The sequence below is a fragment of the Indicator indicator genome, chromosome 10 (genome assembly GCF_027791375.1).
Source record: "Indicator indicator isolate 239-I01 chromosome 10, UM_Iind_1.1, whole genome shotgun sequence".
NCBI lineage: Eukaryota > Metazoa > Chordata > Aves > Piciformes > Indicatoridae > Indicator > Indicator indicator.
This window is the reverse complement of record NC_072019.1, coordinates 12,745,919-12,768,709: the sequence shown is the minus strand read 5'-3', so window position 1 is coordinate 12,768,709 and position 22,791 is coordinate 12,745,919. Positions and strand designations below refer to the sequence as shown.

At 35.6% G+C, this 22,791-nt stretch overlaps 1 protein-coding gene across 2 annotated transcripts in view; it reads right to left on the bottom strand.

The window, feature by feature from the left end:
- FNBP1L (formin binding protein 1 like) overlaps window positions 1-22,791 on the bottom strand; it is a 49,129-nt gene that overhangs the window by 11,371 nt on the left and 14,967 nt on the right. For both annotated transcript variants that reach the window (XM_054384052.1, XM_054384054.1), the window contains exons 2-8: window positions 15,125-15,240; window positions 7,438-7,491; window positions 5,675-5,822; window positions 5,221-5,283; window positions 3,610-3,714; window positions 2,942-3,070; window positions 775-921 (exon numbers count right to left, since the gene is read on the bottom strand). In XM_054384052.1, the coding sequence (XP_054240027.1) occupies window positions 775-921; window positions 2,942-3,070; window positions 3,610-3,714; window positions 5,221-5,283; window positions 5,675-5,822; window positions 7,438-7,491; window positions 15,125-15,240 (762 nt within the window). The remainder of the gene's footprint in view (window positions 1-774; window positions 922-2,941; window positions 3,071-3,609; window positions 3,715-5,220; window positions 5,284-5,674; window positions 5,823-7,437; window positions 7,492-15,124; window positions 15,241-22,791) is intronic.

The window sequence follows — 22,791 nt, the reverse complement described above, 5'->3', positions numbered from 1 at the left end:
TTAAAAAACAAACCAAGCAAATCCATCAAGAACTAGAGACAGAAATACACAGAGACATACATTTTCCCTTTAATTGCAGAGATGCACAGATGGGAAAGAGAGCTCAGAATTGATAGATTCTGAGCTTTTGGATAGATCAAGTTAAAGATATGTTCCTTTTTTCGCAGCAGTATTACCGTGAGTATAAATCAACACCCCACTATTCAGAATCCAGCAAATACGCTCCAAGGGTTATCACAAGTTTAAAACAGGACGTGCTTTAGGGCCAACTACTTCACCTTCTAATCCTTCAACATCAGCACTGAAATGACGATAACTTTAACAAACTAGATGTAGTAAGATGTTACAGACAATAACCTGTATTAGAAGAAATAAGCCAATAGCTGCAATCAAGCAAGACATAAAATGATACTTTGTTAATGGAACACACTTTGAGATTAATACTACACACTGCAGAAAATACCAACCACACTGGTATTCTAGGACATTTCAGGACAAACAAAACAGTATGTCCAAAGTCACATACAGTGAGAAAGTGTCAAAGACCTTCAGATTACAAGAAAGCAATAAACCAAGACACTGAAAGCAATAAAGACACTGAAAGTGGAATTGACCATTTAGGCTAAAACTGAAGTCACACCACCTCTCAAGCAGACAAACATTGGACAACAGAAAGACAGACGTCTGGGGTAAGGTCTGTCTTTCTCCTTTCCACAGCTTCCATATCAGTTAAATTGCTCAGGCACATTTAACAAGTCACTCAATTCTACTTACTCTGTGTTCATCAACAGATTTCGCTGCTAGGATCATCCCTTCTAAACATTTAGAGATTATTGGAATAACCTTGCGCTCGGAGTCAGCAAAGCCTTTGTAACATTCACTGAGTTTGATAGTCCTCCTTTCATCCATTTCTTGAAGTTGCTGCAAGCACAAAGCAAGATAAAATAAACTTCATGTGCAGATTTTTGTCCCTCAATCTTGATGTATTCCAATACCATGGTCACCAATGTAGTGCAGAATTGCTTTCCCAGTGCTTTTATTTGCTTAGCAAAACAAATAAAAAAAAAAAGTCAAGCCTTTTCAAACACTGACTTAAGATGCACAGAACAGTAATCATGAAGTTGATATACTTTACATATTTTTTGGAAAACAAAAGGACTGGATTTTCTTTTCCTTGTTCTTTTTTAAAATATATGTACAGTGTCTACAGCCACCTATCTAGTTTAAAATATTTATTTTATGCAAAAATGAAAACTACAGTAGAAATGAGTATAATTTCTTTACATCTCCTTAGTTCCAAATAATTTCTCTGGTGATAAATATCTCTATCTTGCTTTTACTTTTATAGTTTCCAATAAATAGCAATGGCTTAAAAATAATTAGAAATATTAAAATTATATGCTCTTTAGACATAATTAAATATAATTAGAAAACTGATTAAATAAAAATGCTATTAAGATAATAGCCCTAGGGTGAAAAAAAACTCTAACAAAACCCCATAGTAAATACATCAGTAAGTTATCAAAAAACATCAGGATAAGAAGCTGGATCTTTCCCGTTCTATTCTAACAAGGGCAGATGTCTCGAACAGCATCCAATTTCATCTCTCTGCAAGAAAACAACAACCTAGTCATGCTAAATCCCACTTGCAAGGTTTTCCCATAGAATGCTACCAAATAGTTGCAAGGAAATAATAAGAATGTACTCCCAAGAGAAAGCAGGATTAGGCCTCTCCACTCTTACTGGAGATTTTGAAAAAACATAAGTAATATTTTACAATAATAACAGATTTTCGCCCTAGAGAAATAAAGGCAATAAACCAAAATCCTGGTCCAAGGTACAAAGATGATCAAACTCTTTCTCCTGGGAGTTGACGCCAATTCTTCCATTTGTGTGCTAATGCCAGATCTACTGCAGTGCTGCTTAACAGTTTAAATATTACAAAATTCTTCAATAAGCCAAGTCTACTTTGTCCTGTGAATTCAAGACTTCCTAATAAGTTTTTTTTAAAAACATGAAATCCTTTTTGCTCCTGGAAAATATCAAGCTTTCTTAACTTGGTACACCTTCAAATGAAAAAGGAAAATATGGACTTCATCTCCTTATTCCATGTCTCAGAAGCAGTTTCTACAGTCGCAGTATTGTTCCAAATGGTTGACTGCTGTACATGTCAATGCACTTCTCAACTTTCCCTCAATTGCTGCCCCCAACTACTTTAAACTAGCTTTGCAAAGCCTAAATTAAAAACAAAACCAAACAAAAAACAGCCAAACAACAACAGAACACAACCAACAGAAAAAAAAAAAGCTACATGAAGCACCTCGAAAAATCTCCTTTCTAAATGCAAAGTATTGAAATAAATAAGTAAAAGCTAAAGGTCAAATTATTTATTATTTTACAGAGTTCTGTGGATTGCTGGTAATATTGATGAAGGAGGGGGGGGGGGGGTGATGGTGGGAAAGTACTTCTGCCTTCAATTCACCTATTTCATACCTGCACATGAGATACATTAAACCACATCATCACAATGAGCTATATGCTTTCCTTCATCTGTCAGAGTCAAAGCATTCATACACTCAAGTGCCAACAGAACTAGTGACCAAACCTTATTAGAATGATTGTTTTAGTTGGCTCTCACCCAGATGTCTAAAATGCTTATTTTGCCACACCTCTTCATCAATATCTACAGCTTATAACATACAGACTGTGTAAATATTTTCTCCACAGAAAACATAACAGATTATTTTCATTAAAAGTCTAAGCATATTTACTGTAAGCAGTAAGTCTCATGATAAAATGCAGGTTGCATCAAAAGTATGATAAATGTGGATAAAATTATCCACTAAAATAACATTAAGTTTTAAGTCTTAAAATCTTAGTCTTAAAATCTTTAAAATCTGCCTTAGAAAATCAGATGTATTATCTCTGTTAATTATTTTACCTTATAAATCTGAGGAATGACAATGTAGTAGTGTTTGTGCTGTTCTCCATTAAAATTCTGTAGTTGTGCAGCATACTCGTTTTTGTTTTCATCAGCCATATGTGTGCGCAGGTTTAACTGTTGCTTAGCCTAGTAGGAAAGCCTCATTAGTTCAAACATGTCTTGTTGTTTTCAATGACATACAGCACTATTTTATTTATTTTACCAACTAGGCAAAAATATCTAATCACAACTAATCAAAACTGACAGTCTTATAACTGAAATGAAACGAATGTGAGACTTGATATATACCAACAGTCTACAGACACAATTTGTTCTATATACAAAGAGAGGTCTCCCTTCACCACGTTGCTTAAATGTGTATCCTAAAAATCATGGAAGTGACTGAACACATATACCACAAGGTACTCAACAGTAAGCCTGCCAGTTTAAGGAAGATAGTCATCATCTCAAGAGCATCATTTTAACACTAATGAAGCATACTCCCTCTCTGCTCTGTCATATATTTTATGGCAACTTTGATTTTGCACGTAATTAAAAAAAAAAAAAAAGTGTATTTTACTTGCAATTTATAGACTTAAACAACTTTGTTCCAGTAGTGACAATAAACACGTAAACCAAATAATTTTTGTAATAGAGAGTAAAGAAATAAATGGCGCCACTCTCACCTTCTCAACGTCAGCCTTTGTCGCATTAGTGTCGTTGTCCAGTCTTTCGTAGCTTTGCTGTGCCTTCTCTGCCTCTCTGCATTCTCGCTCAAATTTCTTTTTGCTCTACAAAAGCCACAACTGACTGTGACCACTATCCCATTTTGGGGATACAGTACAGTATTTCTGAATTATAAATATCAAAGCTCCCATTTAACTATCTTACATTCACTAGGTACCTTTAAATAAAGGCACTGTTCACATAGCAACCAAGTCTCACCTTGAAGTACTAAGCAAGGAAACAACTGTAATTTTGCTATAAAATACCAGGTGATCAAAACCCAAAATAACTGAAGATTCATGGTTAATTATAAAGAAACAAGCCCACTTTCTAGCCTGACTTCAATAACCTAAATAAAAGCTAGGGGGCAGAAAACTTAAATCTGGACTTGTATGAATAGCATTTTCAAGTTCCCTTCTATCAATTAAGTGAATAAATTCAACTACCTTATTTTGAAGGTAGTCTGAAGGACTTATTATAAGATCTTAACACATCCATCCAGTATCATCAGTATTCGTATAAACTAGCCTAGCTGTAAACAGCACAGGCAGCAGGATTCAATCTACTTGATATTCAAATTATCCAGCTGTTATCCACAACTGCTGTAGGAAAATCTGCATCTCAAAAAGTTAGTATCTCTAGAAACAAACTAGGAGATTGTGTGTGTGAGCACTGCTCTCCTGCTTCAGTGCAACTGAAGGTAGTTGAGGTAACCATTTCCATCAAAGGCTATATGCATTTAAAAGATTCACTTTGCATTCAAGTAAATACAGTACACTGCATCACAACTGTTTGAGGTGAAGTGTGGGAATTATCTCAGTGAAGGGTAATAGCATGTAAAAACTACCACACTGATCTTCTCACCATGACTTAAACTGTCTGATATGACCCTGAAGCAAGACACTGATTATCTGGGTCCACAATAAAATAGAAATTCAGCTCTCCAGGACTACTGTTTCATGATAATCTGGACCGATGCTACAATAGATTTCTAAAACCAGCCAGCATATTAGAATGCATCTTGAGAACACCTGGTTGAATTTTATATTTTCTCATCAATAAAACAAGTCTCTCAAGAAAAAGGAGCTTATAATCTGTTCTAGGGACATTTGATTCCTGCATTTCTGTTAAAAAGTAATTCTACCTCCTGAAAGTATAATAGGTCTATAGTGGTCCTCTTGAATAGACCTCATATAACAAGCCCACAAACTCAAGTTAAATACAGTGATTTCAGATTTCACATTCATAGTAATAAATTGTCATTATTAAGTACTCTCTAAACAAAAAGTAAGCTGTGGAGAAGCAACCAAAGAAGCCTGTACTGAGACGTTAAAACCAAATTCCTTTATGCCAGATAAAAAACAAGGCTTCATTCAAACATACACGAGATTTTTTTTTTTTCCCCAACAGGGAGCTACAAATCCATTGAACTGTATTTTGGATGTTACTAACTCTGCTCTGGACATTCATTAGTACAGCTAAATGTTTAAGCAAGACAGATGACAACAGTTCTGCTAAGTTGTATGTTTGACAGGAGAAAAAAAACAAACCGAACCGAAACACAAACTCACATTATCCATCTGTTTCCAGCACATGTCCAGATACTGTTGAGCCTTTCGCCCTTCCTGAAGATGCTAAAAATACCACAAATAAGTTTAATTTACATATTTTTTTTTTTAGCACTGTTACCATTAGTCCCTGCTCTAAGTGATAATGCTTTGGTGTGCAGTATATCTCAGAAGTTACCAGTACTTTTTGGAAGACATTACTGATGATATTAGAACAGTACAAAGATAAAAATTACACTGGCAAAAAGGTTACTAGTAAGCACCATCAGCCAAGATCTCAGTTTTAATAACTGTAGTAACGCAGTACAAAAAAAACACAGAATAACTTTAGTTTAATGTAGGTATTACAAAACCTACTGATTGCAAAATTCCAGGAACTGGGTAAATAAATACATCAATTCATTAGAAGACATACCCATTTTGCTAACTTATTATCAAATAAAGCAACAGAAGTTACCATTTTTCTCTCAGTTTTTAGATCATGAGAGTATCTCATCAATTCTCCATAGACTCTATGTCCCATTTCTTCTGCAACTACTTCTCGTTGTCCTGCATAGTCATTCAATTCATTAAGGATGTTAAAAAAGGCAATACATGAAGTGAACCTGACAAAAGCACAAACACACACGCACAGAAAATGAGACAGGTTTTTTTTAACATAGTTTGTACTCCTGATTCAATTTAAAAAAAAAAAAAAATCATACAATTGTTACAATAAACCTTATCTTAATGCTAATTCGATTATAGGAGAAATGCAAGTTGGGAAAGCCTATTTTAAGCCTAGCATGTACTCTATGTTGCAACATCTCTTCAAATACATTTTACAAGAATATGGATTTTTGTGGATGGAAAAGAAAGAAGAAGAATACTACCTGGAAAGCCCTGTAGTATACTGGTATCTCCTAAGCTGTCAACTGAGAGGCCTGAGCTTGGGAATGGATACATACATCCCTAGGCTCGGAGGCTGAACTTGCTGCAGAGATGATGTGCTTGGTAGTCTTGAGGGTGGAACATGCCAATCATACCACTCAGAACAAGTTTGCTATCAGCTCTGGAGACAGCTGCCTGTTTGCCTGCCCACCTCTTGGCTGGAAGTAAGGTGCCACTATGGCTGGCACTAAAAAGGGGGGGAAGAGGAGGGGCAAAAGGGTAGAAAAGTGTGTGTGGAAGGGAAGAAAGGAAAACAAAAAACAGGCACCACATTAAAAAAATACATCTTTCCTTCTTAACGGTGGAATACAGCCATCTCCATAGTCTTGGCTCTGGGGAATTCAAATGCCATCCTAGCACTAGAAATCCTACTCCCTGTGGTACAGGATCTTTAGTTCAAAAAGCTAGAGAAAATCCCAGGCACTCTATGCACAGCATGTGCTCTGGCTGCAATCTGAAACTTGCTCACTTTCTTTTCTTTCTAGGAGTGATCACTAAAGAAAAAAGGAATTAATTTTCTAATTAAAAAATTACTGTGGACAGCAAAACAAGCACCTCTCTGCTAAATAGTCATAAAGTTGCTTAGCACAAATTGCACCTCCACAGTTAAGACATTCACTCACTCTCTCTGGAGTCAAAGTAAGTCAGCAGTTTTAAGAGCTCTTCTTGCCAAAAACAACCATTTTGTGTACACTCAAGCCTCAGTATACAAATGTATAGCTATATCTGTATTGGCATACAAATGAAAAAAAAAGCTGAAAAGCTCTACTAAACTAAGGAAAAAAACCCCATAGCCTAAGGACATAATTGCTTTTCTATTAGAAAAATAATTAATGTTTTTTCTATTAGAAAAAAATACTAGACTGTACATAGCATTTTAAACTTTCAAACTTTCAGCTAGCTAGAGATTAACTTGGAATGGAACACGTACAACCTGCCATGTTTACTACTTTAAAATACTAATAGAAGTAAACTCAGGTTCATGCTTAAGTATAAAAGAACCGAAGAAGCCAAGCCAATTCTTTTGTTGTATTAGCCAATTAAATCCTTTATCTTAGAAAAACACACCAACCACTAAAAACCCACAAAAAACCCCAAACAAAATCACCAACACACAACCCCCCCAGCAATAAAACCATAAAACACCACCAAAAAAACCAACAAAAACCATAATAATAAAAAAGGCAACCAAAACACCAACAACCAACCAAACCCCACAAAAAGGCAGAGTATACAACTGTACTGTAGTCCTCATTTCTTATACATAGAATTTGAAATGCACATTTTTACCTGGGTTCCTCATCTTTGGGTGAACGTTTAGGACAGTACTTCTTAACCAAATTCCTATCAAGGAAGAATGAAGAAAAAAAAAGGAGGGTATTTTAGAGTCTCTTTTGAGAAGGCAATCACATAGAAAATTGCATGAACAAATTATTTCTTTTTAATTACTCTCAAGGAAGAAATTATTCCCTCTATTATCTTATAAGGGTTCTTTAGATAACACAAGGCAGAAATCCATCATCCTCAAGTCACTTTGACCTAAACCAAAGTATTTTAAAACCCCTATTGCACAGTGACTAGACAAAAAATAATGATTCTTTACTTAACATCCTTTTCACACATGCAACAGCCAGCAGACAAGAAAAAAGAAAACATATAGATAGCACACACTGTATGCTATACCCTTGAATGCAGAACTCCATGCCTGGATTAAGCTTTGGGTATACATTCAGGTTGAAGGTGTTAACCACAGAATCTCCAAATCTTCAATAATGTTATTTCCAGAGCAGAAGAGGCATCTCTTTTCAGAAAACATATTACCTTTTGTCCTACCAACACTGTGGACACTATCAGGGTTTTAGGAACAAAGAAAATCTCTGAAAGATGATCCATGGGACCAGGCCTTCACATAGCTTTTGAGAACACTTTTATGAAGGCATTTGTTCATCATACAATGCAGGAACAGCACCAAACAAAAACATACAAACTGCACCATCTACTCTACTCCAGAGCTTAAACGACACAGGCATACACTGCTCAAACAACTGCAGAATTGCTGTTACATATACAGATATCCCAAATCCCATGATAAACAAGCCACACAGTTTTACAGACAGGAGAGAGGAGAAAACTGCCAGTGATTTTAAAAATTCTTATCTTCCTTTATATCAACCTTTGTTTTAAGCTTCCAAGTAGACATTTTTTTTCCAGGACAAAATTATGACTTGACTTACAAAATTGGTTTTCTGACAGCAACAAGGTCTTTTAAAATTCTTGAAATTCAAAAGGATATATGTTGTCAGTCTTGAAAAACAGTAGACGGATGTTCCTACCTTCAGTTTGTTGCATTTATTATTGTTTTCAAAACAGAAAAAGTAAAACTGTAACTCTGCTACAGTTCTTTTCCTTTCCCTGTGAGAGTTTGTAATTTCACAGCAATTAACAAATCCTTTTTTGTACAAAAGAAAACCAGGCAAGACATACGATTTTTATCAAACTGCATATCCTCAACCTTTGTGCTTCTTGAGGCTAGAGACGAAATATCTCATCAAAACCTTGCTAGTAATGATTAAACTGTGGACTATATTGCCTGTTATTTAAAATATCAAAATAATATTTAAATTCAGTATCTCAGCAGAAAATAATACTTTTTATTTTCCCCACAGCCCACAACTAAAGCAATACAACGCAGGCAGTTTTTTCACCCATACATCTCTAAATAATCATGCCTTCTATTTAAGAATAGAAAACCCAAACAACAAAATATTTACACACAACTGAATCATTTTGTTCAAGAGAGAGGGTATAATACTTTGAGCTTGTCAGGGAAGACTTTTTGTAGCGTATTCTTGGGGAAGACCTGGATTATACAAGGAACACTCAGCTTTTAATTGGCATGAAACAGGCTTCATTCAATAGCAGTGAGACTATGTTCAGTCATGCTGAGCATGAGCCAGCAGCATGTTCAGGTGGCCAAGAGCATCCTGGACTGTATCAGGAATAGTGTAATAAGCAAGACCAGGGAAACAATCGTCCCCCTGTGCTCAATATTGATGAGGCCAAATGTTGAGTACGGTGTTTGGGGCCCTCACTACATGAAACACCTTGAGGTGTGCAGTGGGTCCAGGGAAGGGCAGTGAAGCTGGTGAAAGGTCTGGAGAACAGGTCTTAAGAGGAACAGCTCCTCAGGGTTGCTTAGTCTGGAGCAAAGTAGGCTGAGTGGAGACCTTCTCGCTTGCTACAACTACCTGAAAGGAGGCTTGGTCTCTTCTCCCTCAACAAGCGACAAGACAAGGGGAAATAGCCTCAAGTTGCATCAGGGGAGGTTTAGATGGGATATTAGAAGAAACTTCTTCACTGAAAGGGTTATCAAACACAGAAGTAGGCTCCCCAGGGAGGTAGTGGAATCCCCATCCCTGCAGGTGTTTGAATACCATATAGATGTAGTGCCAAAGGACATGGTTTATCAACAGACTTAGAGTTAGGTAAGGGTTGGTCTCAATGATCTTAAAGGTCTTTTCCAAACAAAACAATTCTATTATTCCATAAAGTATATAACAAAATACGAGCAGGGAACAGGTGCTTAGAACCTTTGTCTCTTTTCCTATCCTGAGAGGCTAGAATTGGAAAGACGAACCACAATAAGACAGTCAAATCCTTTTTATATCAGCATATACTGAAAAACAGAATAAACACTGGCTTTAAAAAATAGTTTCTACAAATTTACTAAGAATTTCAATGAATTTTAAACAAGAATTGCTTTTTTGTTATCACAGAATCCACTGCCTGTTGTAACATTCAACTTAGTAGGGATTAAACCCACATTTTGATCAGAAGAATGCATAAACACAAGAAAAAAGAACAACAATAACCTTCTTTTGCTTGGTAACTTCCTGTGTTTCCTTTTCTCTTATTTCTGCTTTGCTCAGCAGTGCTTATTAACAAATTGAAAACTCCTAAAACTCACATGATTATTCGGAAGGTGCATAAATGTAGAACAAGCACATGATGCTGTAGTAGCTAAGCAACCACACACAGGCCTTTTCAAGGAAAGACTTTCAGAGGTATTTTAAAGCAGAAAAGAAAGCACTTACTAAAAAACATACATCTTGCAGTGGCAGGAATGAAGGGTCACAAACACTGCCAGCATACTGATTTATGTTACGCTTTCATTTTTTAAAGCAAATGTTTACTATTTCTAGGAATATTAAAATATATAATCCTTTCTCCTAATAAAATTCAGTTTCATTAGTCAGTCTTGCCTACCTTATGATCATAGGAATATGCAGTTTTGAGACATTGTGTGACAGGACTTAAGGTTCAATAACAACACAAAGTACAATAATTGAAGTCAATAAATAATGGACAAGCAAATGAGTAATTCAAAGTTAGTGAAAAACCCAGAGTTCATGTGAAAAATGAAGCATAAATGGTTTTTCCAAGAAGACAACATTGACACTTAGAAAAAACAGTAAAATCAGATTTAAATCCTTGGAAAAACCCACAGATTGACAGGCAGCTAGTATGAGTGTGGATCTGAAGAGTGAAGCATTATTTCAAAGAGAAAGCAATTAATCTTTAAAGGGTCACGATGTTCTTGAACATTTTTATCCTAAATGTGTGTCTAATTATCAGGACCCAAATATGGATCTGGACTACTTTAGAAGAACACTGCAGTAGTAATTGTAGACCATCAGAACCGAGACAAATCCATGAGATAAACTGCTCTATGCTTCCTTAGAAAACTGTAGATTGACGACACTTCAAACGTCTCTGGAAGTACAATTAAAGACTTCTATCACACTCTCTTGTGTCCATCTGAAAGCAGATTTCATACAGGACTAACCACATCCAATTGTGCTGCTCATGTAGTTTTTACCAATCTCTCTTCTCACTCTAGACTGGTCTCAGGTCAACATCAGTGAGATAGCAGCCTGGCCTGTATTACCGATTTTGAAGAGAAGTACTACCCCAGCCAAGTAGGGGGTTGGGGGCAAACGTGGAAGTGTGTTTTCATAAGTTACTTTAAAAATGCAGTACTTAAAGGCATTTCATATTTATACATCAAGTAATACTTCCAGTGGGGTTCTGATGGCTTGAATGATTGCATATAAATATTATGATCTGAGTGAAAATAATGACAAGGAGCTCTATTTACTAAGAGAGATCAAATTTGAATTTAATAGCCTTGGAATCACTAAGAAATTGCATGTTTCAGCTCACAAAAACATCACTAGAAAACATACCTGCCATATATAGGTAATAATCAACAGCTTAAATTCTCAGGTCCAGTTAAACACAGATTTGATAAACAAACACATATGGTGATAATCTGTGTCCACAACTTCACATTTGAGCTTACACTAATTTTAAATAATGTTTCCAAGATTCTGGATATAAAAATGTGGTCACTATGCAGATAATACTATATCTAAGGATATTATATCTAAGGATATTAATATTAATAAGGATATATCTAAGAAAGGAAAAAATCACTTACCTACAGTGGTGTGCAGAAGGAACATGAAAATTACATTTGCTTAGACTAACTAGACATCTCTGGAGATCACAACATACAGCTTTAAAACAAAACACTCAAACAGCTCATGAGAAAACGGTGCTATTTTCTTTAAACTGACAGTAGAGAAGCCGATCAAATTCAGAAACCTTGTTCTGCAGGGTAGTAGATTCGTCTGTAACTGCAGGTATAAATTTATTACTGCCTAACCATCACAGAAGTGGAACTCCTCTGTCTTCTCAAGTATGATAATGATTCAGAATAAAAAGGGAGTGAATCTCCAGAATTATTGTGTGTACTGAGGAAGTAAACAAAACACACCTTTACCTCACCCCTTTTAAGCAATGATGCTGACAAAACCCCCCAAATTCTGATAACTGAATTACAAAATTCAGATGAGAACCCAGTCATTTGGCACATACTAAGCCTATTTCTTGACAATTATAAAATAAGAACAAATTAAAGAATCATACAAAAATGAAATTTGTTAACCTGCAATGCCCATTGCAATACATGTGTCCTGGTTCACATTCCCATAACTTAGTAACAGCCTATAACAAACTTCACAGTTATTGGGGGTACCATAATACTTTAGCTGACACCTAAACTACATAAAATTTAAGGTTTTCCTTTAAATTTCCTAAAAAAAAAAAAATATCATAGTTCCTTTTTTGTCACAACAAAGTATACTACAGACAAAGAGAAGGCAAGCTTTATAGAAAGGTTTTTTTTTTTCCCTCTATAGACATTTGAGGTTTCAATAGTTTCAACTTTTCTTATACTTTCCTTCAGTATCAAGAGCTGCCTATCAAAGAGGAACAGCAAGGAATGACTAACAACCTAAAACCAGTGTTGAGGCAGGATTCTCACAAGTTATAGTTTCTGGATCTACTCAGCAACCCTAAATTGCAATAACTGCATACAATAAGAATACAGCCAGTTCAAACAGTTCCTCATATGCAGTACATGCATCACTTATCACCTCCAAGAAGAATGAGAAGCACTGTTGCACTTGGGAAGTCTCATCACTGAGTTGACAGTACAAAAAAATAAAAAAGAATATATAGATAGATTATCAAAATGCAAGGGTATACACCAAGTGAATATGAATTTCTGCCAGGACACTGACTCTAATTTCTAACAACTGCTATGAAAAATTCACTCACATTTTCATCTTTGGGTTTACGAGAATAAGATCCATCAACAAACTCAACAATGTTCTTGGCCCAGACTGAAATCATGACAGAAAAGAAATACCACCATACATCAATGACATTATCTCCCTCCCTAAACTTGTTTTCCCTCTTCATCTCCCATCCAAGCACTAAGAGAGCCATAGAACTTCTAAGAGGTAACCACTCACTATACTGTTTATACATCTACTAAATAAGGACACAATAAATCTCAGTTATAAAGTTCATTATGAAGAGATGTTCAACACTGCATCTCAGATCCCATTCATTACAAAAGGAAAAAAAATATTATAAACTAGAAATTTCAATCAGACATATTAACATCTACCTCACAGGCCACATGCTACCAGTATTAAAATTCACCATAAACATAGTCCATTCCCAACTTCTCAGGAGCAAGCTGCAGGATGACTAAGTCTTCTGGAGGTGAAAATTTTGCTTAATCTAAGTCTCCCCTGGGACCTAACAGGTGTTTCACATGGTTAAAAACAGTGAGTGTCCTCAAGACCAATGATGGCTGAAATCAAGTTGAAATCTCAAGACAGTTCACTGCTAACAATCAGTTCTCTCCCAAGGAATATGCAAGTAAGAATATCAAAGAGTAATTTCAGGAACAGGTCTACTGGCAGAAAAGTCAGTCACCCTCTTGTGAGTGTGCTGTCCAGACCCTCCTTGGCAGCAGGCAGAAAGTGCATGCATACACTGTACAACACATGAGCAGCAAGACCTGTGCTCCCCAAAACTGTCATACTTACTGCACACAGACAGTCAACACAGCCATCTGACAGAAGGGGTACTCGACATAACTTTTTCGATTTTGAAAGACACTTTGAGAAAAATCAATAGTTTTACCCAAAAGAATAAAGAGCTGAATAGAGAAAATTTCCTATTTTTAGTCAAATCCTGCAGTAAAAACACAGCATTTCATCTTGCTAGCTGTGGAATGAACCTAAACACATAATTAAGCAAAATGGCATTTGTTCATACTATCTAAGGAAAAGATCTGGATAGATCTGTGCAAATAAAACACACTTCCATTTTTAAACAGACAACTGAAATCAAATCAAAATGGGCTGCGAACAGGTACAGTGCATGCTTCAAACTTTCCTTTACCTCCTTGAAGTTCTTCCACACCAGCTTAATGTAGTAGGGCTTTATGTTAGATGAATAGAGACAACTGAATCAAAAGAAATTGATCAAGAAATCACAAAGGAAATGAGCAGCCTAGACAGAGAACACTCACATCCTCAGCTGTAAACCTCACTATTGCATTTATGAGGAAGTATTTCTCAACTCTATCTGGTGAAAACCTAGTTTGCCAGTGATGAGACGATGGAAGACACCAGAGAGAACCTATCATCAGTTTCAGTCCAACAAGGGATAGGCAGCAGCTCCAGCTGAATCCCCAAACAAAACAGCAAAGATTATGGTGAATGCCAAGTTCAGAAGAGTGTCTTTCTTCAAATCTTGTTTCTCAAACACTATATTGTACACCTTTTGGTAAAAAAAAAAAAAAAAAAAAAAAAAAAAAAAAAAAATCAATCCTACTTTATTCTGAAAGATGTGCTTCTCTACCATTTCATTACTGCTACTCCTCTTCTTGTATGACCCTTATACAATCCCTGAGAGAAAATTCCTATTGGACCTAAAAGATCTTTTGCTTGGCAACAACATTAAGTAAACCGGAGAGGTAAGACAAAGGGTGGTTGGACTGTAGTCTCACCCAAAGGGACAAAATCAGCTATGGAAACGGTGTGCTTTAAGGACAGGAAGATTTACTTTCTCAAGCCCTACTCAACGATTTCAGATTTCTTAACACAATGTAGTGTAGCTCTTGCCAATTCAGCCTGAGAAATCAATTAGCAGCGGAGGCTTGAAGCTAGTTGAACACAAACACACAAAAAAATGTAGACATGGATAGCACACTTTACAACAAACATGCTGGTAGTCAGTGGAAAAATACATAATGGTTTTGTTTTGAATCTTAAAATTTCAGTCCTAATTATTTTGAGCTCAAAAATTTGAAGGGTAGGTGGGAAGAGAGGGATGGAAGAAGGCAAAAGAACAAGCAAGTACACCCCCAAATACAATTTTCTGGTTTGGACAGGTAAAGAAAAGCTTCTCTATCATGAAAAAAAAAGACAGTGGTCTTATTCACTCTGTAAATGAAAAATGGCCATTGATAATATCACATAGTTGCCCATCATCTGATACAGCATTTTCAAGTAATTGCTCAGAATCTTTCAAGAAGGAAATAAATCCTTACCTCAGTTGTTTTGCATAGTTTTGCTCAATTTCTATCCTTTCTTTTACAAATTTTGCATATTTCTCCAAGAAGTCAATGCCCCACTGCGTATGCTTGTCCAAATTATCAAACTGATCCTTTAGAAACAAAAATACTCAGAATTAGTTAAGAATCACATCAGCACCAGAAAAAAAAACATATAATTTGAGCTGTGAGATAATGCTTGATACTTGAATTCAAATTATAAATCAGTTACACACCAGCCATATACCACAACAATAAGCCACATGTGCAGTCACAACAACTCCCTCATTCTGTAAAAACCAATACTTGTGTTATGTTGTATGCAATCTTTGATCACTTTAACAATGCAAGTGTATTTATTTCACCCCCTAATAATCCTTTATTTCCAAAGCAGAGCTTTTCCACCATGATAATGAATATATAACCAAAGATCAGTATTAAGTAACGAAGAGACAGTTCCACCAAAGAGGTATCTTGTCATTTCATTGACTACAAAAAGTTACTTCCACTCTTATGATTACCCACTGAAAGAAAAATAATGTAAACTCTAGCTGCATGATTAAGTTGGGTGTAGTCTTCATATGAAAAACATTTAAAGCAAATCTATACACACAGTTCACAATCAGCTCTAGCAAAAGATTCCAAAGAAAGTAAACCTGTCCTTAGCTCTTAAGAAAGTTACAGCAAAACAAAGGCACAAAACAGAGAAACAGTCAACAGTACCACACTTTCAGAAAGACATTAATCCTTAAATGTATTCTGTAATGACCAACAGGTTGAGGACACACTAATTAGGACTAAATAAGTGGAAAGAGAGGGGTTCAGAATTGGCCAAGAATGAATAAAGGTGCAAAACACAGCCTAGAAAATATTTTAGCCTAGAAAATATTTTAGCCTAGCATGCGTTTGTATTTTATGTTTAAAGTCCGCCACAGCGAAAAAAAATCAAGAATTTTCAGTTTAGAACAGCATTTACATTTGTCTTAACGCTTACTTAGTAATCCAAATAGACAAGAAACTGCAATAAAGTTTATGTTCCCTTTATGCTGAAGCCAAATACACTTCACAGCAAATTTTAAAAATAAAAATTAAAAAAAGAGGCATTTAAAGGCAAAGTTTATTTAACTCTCATCAAGAAACCCAAACAACAACAATAAAAAAAATCCCACCACCACCACCAAACAAACAAAAACCCCAAACCTGTGACAGTCGTTTTCAGAAGCTGTGCAGGTTCAGTAGCTTGCCTGAACCTAATGAATTACGTCAACCTTTAGCATTAGTAATTCAAGCCAAATGACATCTGGATAAAATTTAAGCACAGAATTCCAAATTAAGTATATAAGTGTATTAATTTGGCCTGGGCCTTTAAGAAATGTGAACACTGCATTAACTAAAAAAAAAAAAAAAAAAAAAAAAAAAAATCAGCAAAAGGTGGTTGTGGTTTTTTTTTTTTTTTAACAGTGCATGCTATAGTACTTGGCTAACTATCATCTTGATAGCCAAGTATGTTCTCAACCATCTTCCAAGCCAAATATATATTGGTGTTTGTTTAGTAACTTCCTAGCAGCTGAGGAGGCTTTCTAAAACAAATGAAAAAAACCTAACAAACTAAAACCCAAACAACAAAATGAAACAAAACAATTCATTAAAGCTGCAGCTGAATATAATTAAATTGATTAACATCAACTAATGGAAGGTGGCCGCAGCTAGAAACTGCCCACTCAAAAGCTGAAATGTAGTCCAAGGTCTCTACATTATAAACAAAATTGACACTTCACAATGTTTGTAGACCAAAAGAAATGTTACCTCCCTAAATTCTAGTTCCAGACTATTTAATGTAACCAATGTTACAAATACTTCATGTATGCAGTTCTAAACTTAATGGGCTTTTGCAGATACCACAAAGCTTTAGAATAAGAGCAGCTGAAGCATCACAGCAAGAAGCCAAGCTGAATCAATTCTGCATCCAAGACAAAACAGCTCTTCCTGGGTTAAACTCAGGATTTACTCTACCCCTCTTACAGACACCCCCAAAATGAGCCTCAAGAACCAATAAAAACATAGAGGATCTCTTTAGAGGGATAAGCATGGAGGGACTGCTTACAGTATGAATACCAAACCTTTAGTCTTCCCGAAGCAAGGCATTAAACCAGACTGATATTTTTGAAGGATTGATGTTTCCAGCTTCCATCAACTTTGGAGACTATTTCTACTTGAATTAAAAGGACTATCGTATCAAACTGTGTAAAAAAAACATTTCCATTTTACTAAATGATTCATTAGAATAAACTCTAGTTCACTGTTATCATCAAATTACTAATTAAGTCTCCATGTCACTGACCTCTACTTTGACCATCTCAGGACAACACAGCTGAAAGCCTTAAGAATCATATTAAACATAGAACCGCACCAGTCTAAACTAATTACTGTAATTAAATGCAACTGCAATATCTTTAAAATATATTATTTAATAAAACATTTTGTTTGAAATTGTGACATTTTTGCATAAACTATGCTACTGTCACTGTATTCTCTTTTGACTCAATTGACTGCAGCTGCCCAAGTGATTTTTGCCATTTTGAAGCACTGGCACAAGATTCCACAAAAGCAGCACTCAAACAACAGAAAAGCAAGAATAGGGTCTTGTTCAGGGAAAACCCGAAAAGGAGTTGGCATCAAAAAAAATCTCAGTGCATTTGTGGATAGAAAAGCTGTATTCTATTATCGCTCTAGGAAAAGCAACAAATCACTTAACCACACAACTGCAAGTCCACAGCAATTCAACTGAGAAAATGCATCTGATTATATAACACTGATCACCAGCAGTTTTTCTTTACTCAGTTAAAGTCTGAAATCTGAATTCTGGATAAATTTAAACGATAGGTTACATTCTGTATAATGTCCGGCCTTCCTTCCTGCATGAGCACTCCTACAGAAGACAAGCTCTATTACAGAAGTTAAACATTTTAAGTTATTAAACATTATAAAGCCACTACTTCACATTAAGACTTTATCAAACTAGTCTTGTGAAATATCCAAAGTTTTTCTATGAAAAATTATGCAGCTTGCATTTTTGCTCTTTTTTTTTTTTTGAAAGTGAAGACCAAGACCTTGAATTAAGTTCCAATGAGTCAATGTTTTACAGGAATACTATTGCTCTAGGTAAATTAATTGATTTTTATAAAATCTGTAGCAAAGAACTACTTGATGTGCTACACTGAAATTATGGGAACCATAACCAGACCTAAATATATTAATGAAAAGCTACCTTATTTGTCTTCAGGAGAAATTAAGATTATAAAGTCATATTAGAATTATAGTATGTTACACTAATCTACTTCTGACAATGCACTCCAGCTTTTCTCATCTTTGAAATCTCTTAAATGCCTAATTGTTTTTGTTTTCTACTTTTGTTTATATCTTCATGCATTCCTGCTTCCTTTTCTATCCCAGGATAATAGCTCTTCTATTTTACTGTCTGAACTGATTATCACTTCCCTCTTCTTGCCTGCTTGTTTTTATAATTATCAATTTGGTCTTACAGTCTCTTTTTTCCGTTGAAACTGCTATGCGCTTCTTTCTAATAGGCGGACAAGAACTGCTTCCAGCTAAACATTAGTTTACTTTTTAAAAACATCCTATTAGTTTTACATGTAAGTTCTAACAAAGAGCTGTTTCTGTATCAAAAACAAACGAGAAAGTGTCTTGCTGTTCTGCTTTCTGCAAGTTCTGGATTGTAGCTTCCAGACTAACCTGCAAAATATTCCTCATTCGTCTCTGAAAACAATTGGTGTATTAAAGTTAAGAGAGGAAAAAAAAAATGTGTCTGTAAGCAACATTAAAGGCTAAGTATTTTGCAGACTATAGAGGATTAATATCAATGAGACTGTTTATAGCAATAACAAAGGCCACAGCTATACTGGAAATAAAGCAGAAGTATTCAGATAAAAAAAATTACAGATGCATATACATCAACTGAACAGTACTTTGCATTTTAATTTTGCATTAAACCAAAAGTTAGGTATAGAAAATACACTCAGGATACTATGAAGAAAATCTACTAGTCTCTTAGAGACATGAAAAGAAAAAATAGTTCCTAAAAAGAACTTCGGAAAACATTTTGCAGGCTGCCCTTCCGGAGGCAAAGCTATTTTGCTTGCAAAAATTAAGAGACTGGTATTCACAGTAAATTGTATGTCACAGCGTGAAAATATTTGTGAGAAACAGCTAGAAATGCAGACTTAAAATTATTAATATGCAAAATGAAAATGCCTGAAATGTAAAAATTTGTAGCTGGATTAAAGAGTACTTTGCTCAAAGGAATAAAGAATTAATAACTTCATAGCATGAATGAAGAATGAAAACCCCATTTGCCTGTTAAACTTTTGTATATTTTCTCAAAAAAAACCCCAAACACTGACAATTTTGATTTTCAAAAGTCAGTTTCTATGATTCGAGAAACTTTGGCATGACAAAGTGAGCAAACAACTTAAAGGTAGTACTGTACTACTGGAGATCTAACTATGCTGTAAGACAACACATACATCAAGTTCCTAAAGTTAAGATAAAGATGAAGAACAATTGAGGAAAATAAATACAAAGTCAATGCTTTTCTCTTTTAAGATCACCTCAGATCAGCAGGAGGGGAACTGCTTTAGAAAGTTTTGATGGAAAGGCAGGCCTAACAGGAGGGGATGTCTTGTTCAGCAGCTAACAACTTCACAGGTGTGACATTTGTTTTCCAAGAAGCGCAGGAATCTACCATAGACAGAAGTAGGAACATTTGTGACTACTTTGGAATTAGTATGCAGAGCCACAAAAGAATCAAGTTCTGCATCTAAAGATCAGCACATCATCTGAAAGACATTAAAGACTGGAATTAGAGATTACAGTGGTGCACTCCATTTCACTCACACTACTGCTGCCAGCAGAACAAATTGATTGGAAGTTCACAGTTCACAGCTGGGACACACAAGAGAGGAAAAGAATGCCATCTCAACTTCTATAAGTCCAAGATTCTTCAATTAATGGATGGGCACATTCATATAAACTTAAACAGCATATTTACCTCACTGTATCAGGATGTAACGAGAAAGTCAGTTCTTCACAAGTTACCTACTGGAAATTACCTATTGGTCTGCTTCCCATTTCTCTCAGGGACTCCCGCCCCAGTCTCTTGTCATGCTCACTGCCTGCCTCACTCCCCAGGGAAAGCAGTTTCCTAAGTGCACTATCTCCTTGTCCTCCTCAGGAAGTTCTACGAACATAGTCTGTAGCACTCAGAACACAGTTAGAGGCATCTTTCCTCTCTGCTACCCATCACAGCCTCCTCACATCATGCTTGTCAGTAAACAGGGCTGTTTGTTGTGGTTGAGCTCTAACATCTTTACCTACACGTTAGTAAAGACACAAGATACTCTGGAATTCTTTACCATCACTTCAGAAAAATATGAGCACACACACACACACACAAACACAAAGAATGTATCACTAACCAGAATACAAGCATACATATATACCAGGAAAACCTACTTTGAAAACTGGATCAGAATCCAAAAAATCATATGTTTTCAAGCATTAATGGATTAAAATAGTTGCCCTTTTAACACAGGGATAACACTACACCTGTCTTGTATATCCAAAAGACATGATTATGTCCATTCCCCTAAAGATCAAGGAAATCTTATTTTCATCATAGCCAAGCCAGAATGCCAGCACTTCCCAAGTCATCTGAGAGTGATTGAACGTAGTTGATAGAGGCAGACAAAGATTTTAATCCTAGTTACATCACTCATTGTAAGAAATACCTGGAGAAAATCCCACCTTTATAGCAACATGGAAATAAGACTATAAAGCATTGGGGCCACACATCAATGAAGCAGCTGAATACTGAGCTCACTGTATGACCAATAGCTATGGAAGGCATCACGTGAAGCAGAGGTTCTGTACAAAGCAAGTGCATTTACTGCATGCCTAACATTAGCCTCCATAAGACCAGCAAGTACAAAGTACCTGGCTTGGAAAATAATGCTGCAAGATTTCCGTTTTTGAAAAGTTGTGCAAAGAATCATTTCAGTCTTCAGTTATAGAGCATTATTATATGGTTTGATACTAAATGTACAAGGTGAATATTTTAGTGTATGACTAAACAATGCCTTGGTGAAACTACTGAAAACTTTAAAAATTTTTAAATGCCTCTCTACAAATTATAGAAACTTCCACAGTGTTATTAGAAACACAACCACACGAGACGGAATGAGCAAGCAGCCCTGACGCTCTCTAGTTCTTCCATATGTGACTATTTTTGCATTCTAAAGGATCTGTTTTCTAAAAACTTGTAGAAAGAGGAAATAGATCTTGACTACTGTCAGTTTCAGAGCTCCTGCCCTGGTCAGTCTGGCATAGCATCTAAGAAGCAGAACATGCATTGTTTTTATCTCTCCATACACTATGGGAGTGAACTTAGAACTGTGTGCCCAAGAAAAGGGAGTGGTATTGATGTTACAAAGCAAAACGTTCCCTCAGAGTAGGAAGTTATTACCTTTGAGATATAATGACAAGGAGAAAGGTAGAGAGGAGACAAGAACGGAATGCTAAAGGTTTTGCAAGTGGAATATGATGGAACACTTAATGCCCTACATCACAAATTCAGAAGAAAACAAGTTCTACCAGCTTTGATGCTTATTGTGTTTCAATGAGCCTTCATTCCTGGCTTCTCAGATCACAGTCATTGCTTATCCAAGGTGCATCTCCATCCCTTACATGTACATGCAAAACTCCATACAAGCTGTACTATAGTATGTCCAGTTACACTATGAAACCTAGCTTACAATGCACTATTTAGTGAGTTTTACAGAACTGAAATGTAAATATTAGTTTGGTATAACTTTGTCAAGAGTCTATACTATAGTTCAGAACTGTAATAGTCATAGCTCTGAACGCAAAAAAAAAAGAAACCCAAAATGACTATGATAGCAAGTGATACAGATTTAAAACAAGGAAGTACTGTCATCTGGTAGAGGAAAAAAAAAAAAAAAAAAAAGGAGAGAGTATCCACTTCCCTGTCATCCAAATATCACTCCCTTGTATTTATTTGCTCAGCTATTAAGTAGACTGTTCTAACGATACCATTTTTAAATTACTTAAAAAACCAAAGTGTTTAACAAGTAGGTGCACAAACTCTATGCAGATGAGTCAGTTTGATATGTTTCACATTTAAAGATGCGTATTTAAGCCTTCTCTCAATGGACTAAGTAGAAAGAAAAAAAAATTCTGCTTGGTAGGGTGTTGAATAATACTGTTAATCATTCTGATAACTATAATATCATAGAAGTATCTATACAGAATCCAAGCACTGAGTATCATCATCAGAAGTTAACCACTTCAACACACAGAGGAAGGTATATCCCTTAACTTTTCTCATACGTATTTAATAAAGGTACACATTATTTAGAAAATTAAACTCATGTCCACAAGTTCCTTAAAATGTATTTCATGGCAGTATTTCTCAACAGTAAATGGAGTCAACAATGAACTCATGAAATAAAAATTATAGCACTGGGACAAAACAAACATAGCCTGGTTTTAATTTTTAGATCCATCTCACAACAGTTGTAATTAAAATACCCAGTAAGCCTACAAGTACTGAAATAATACATATTGCA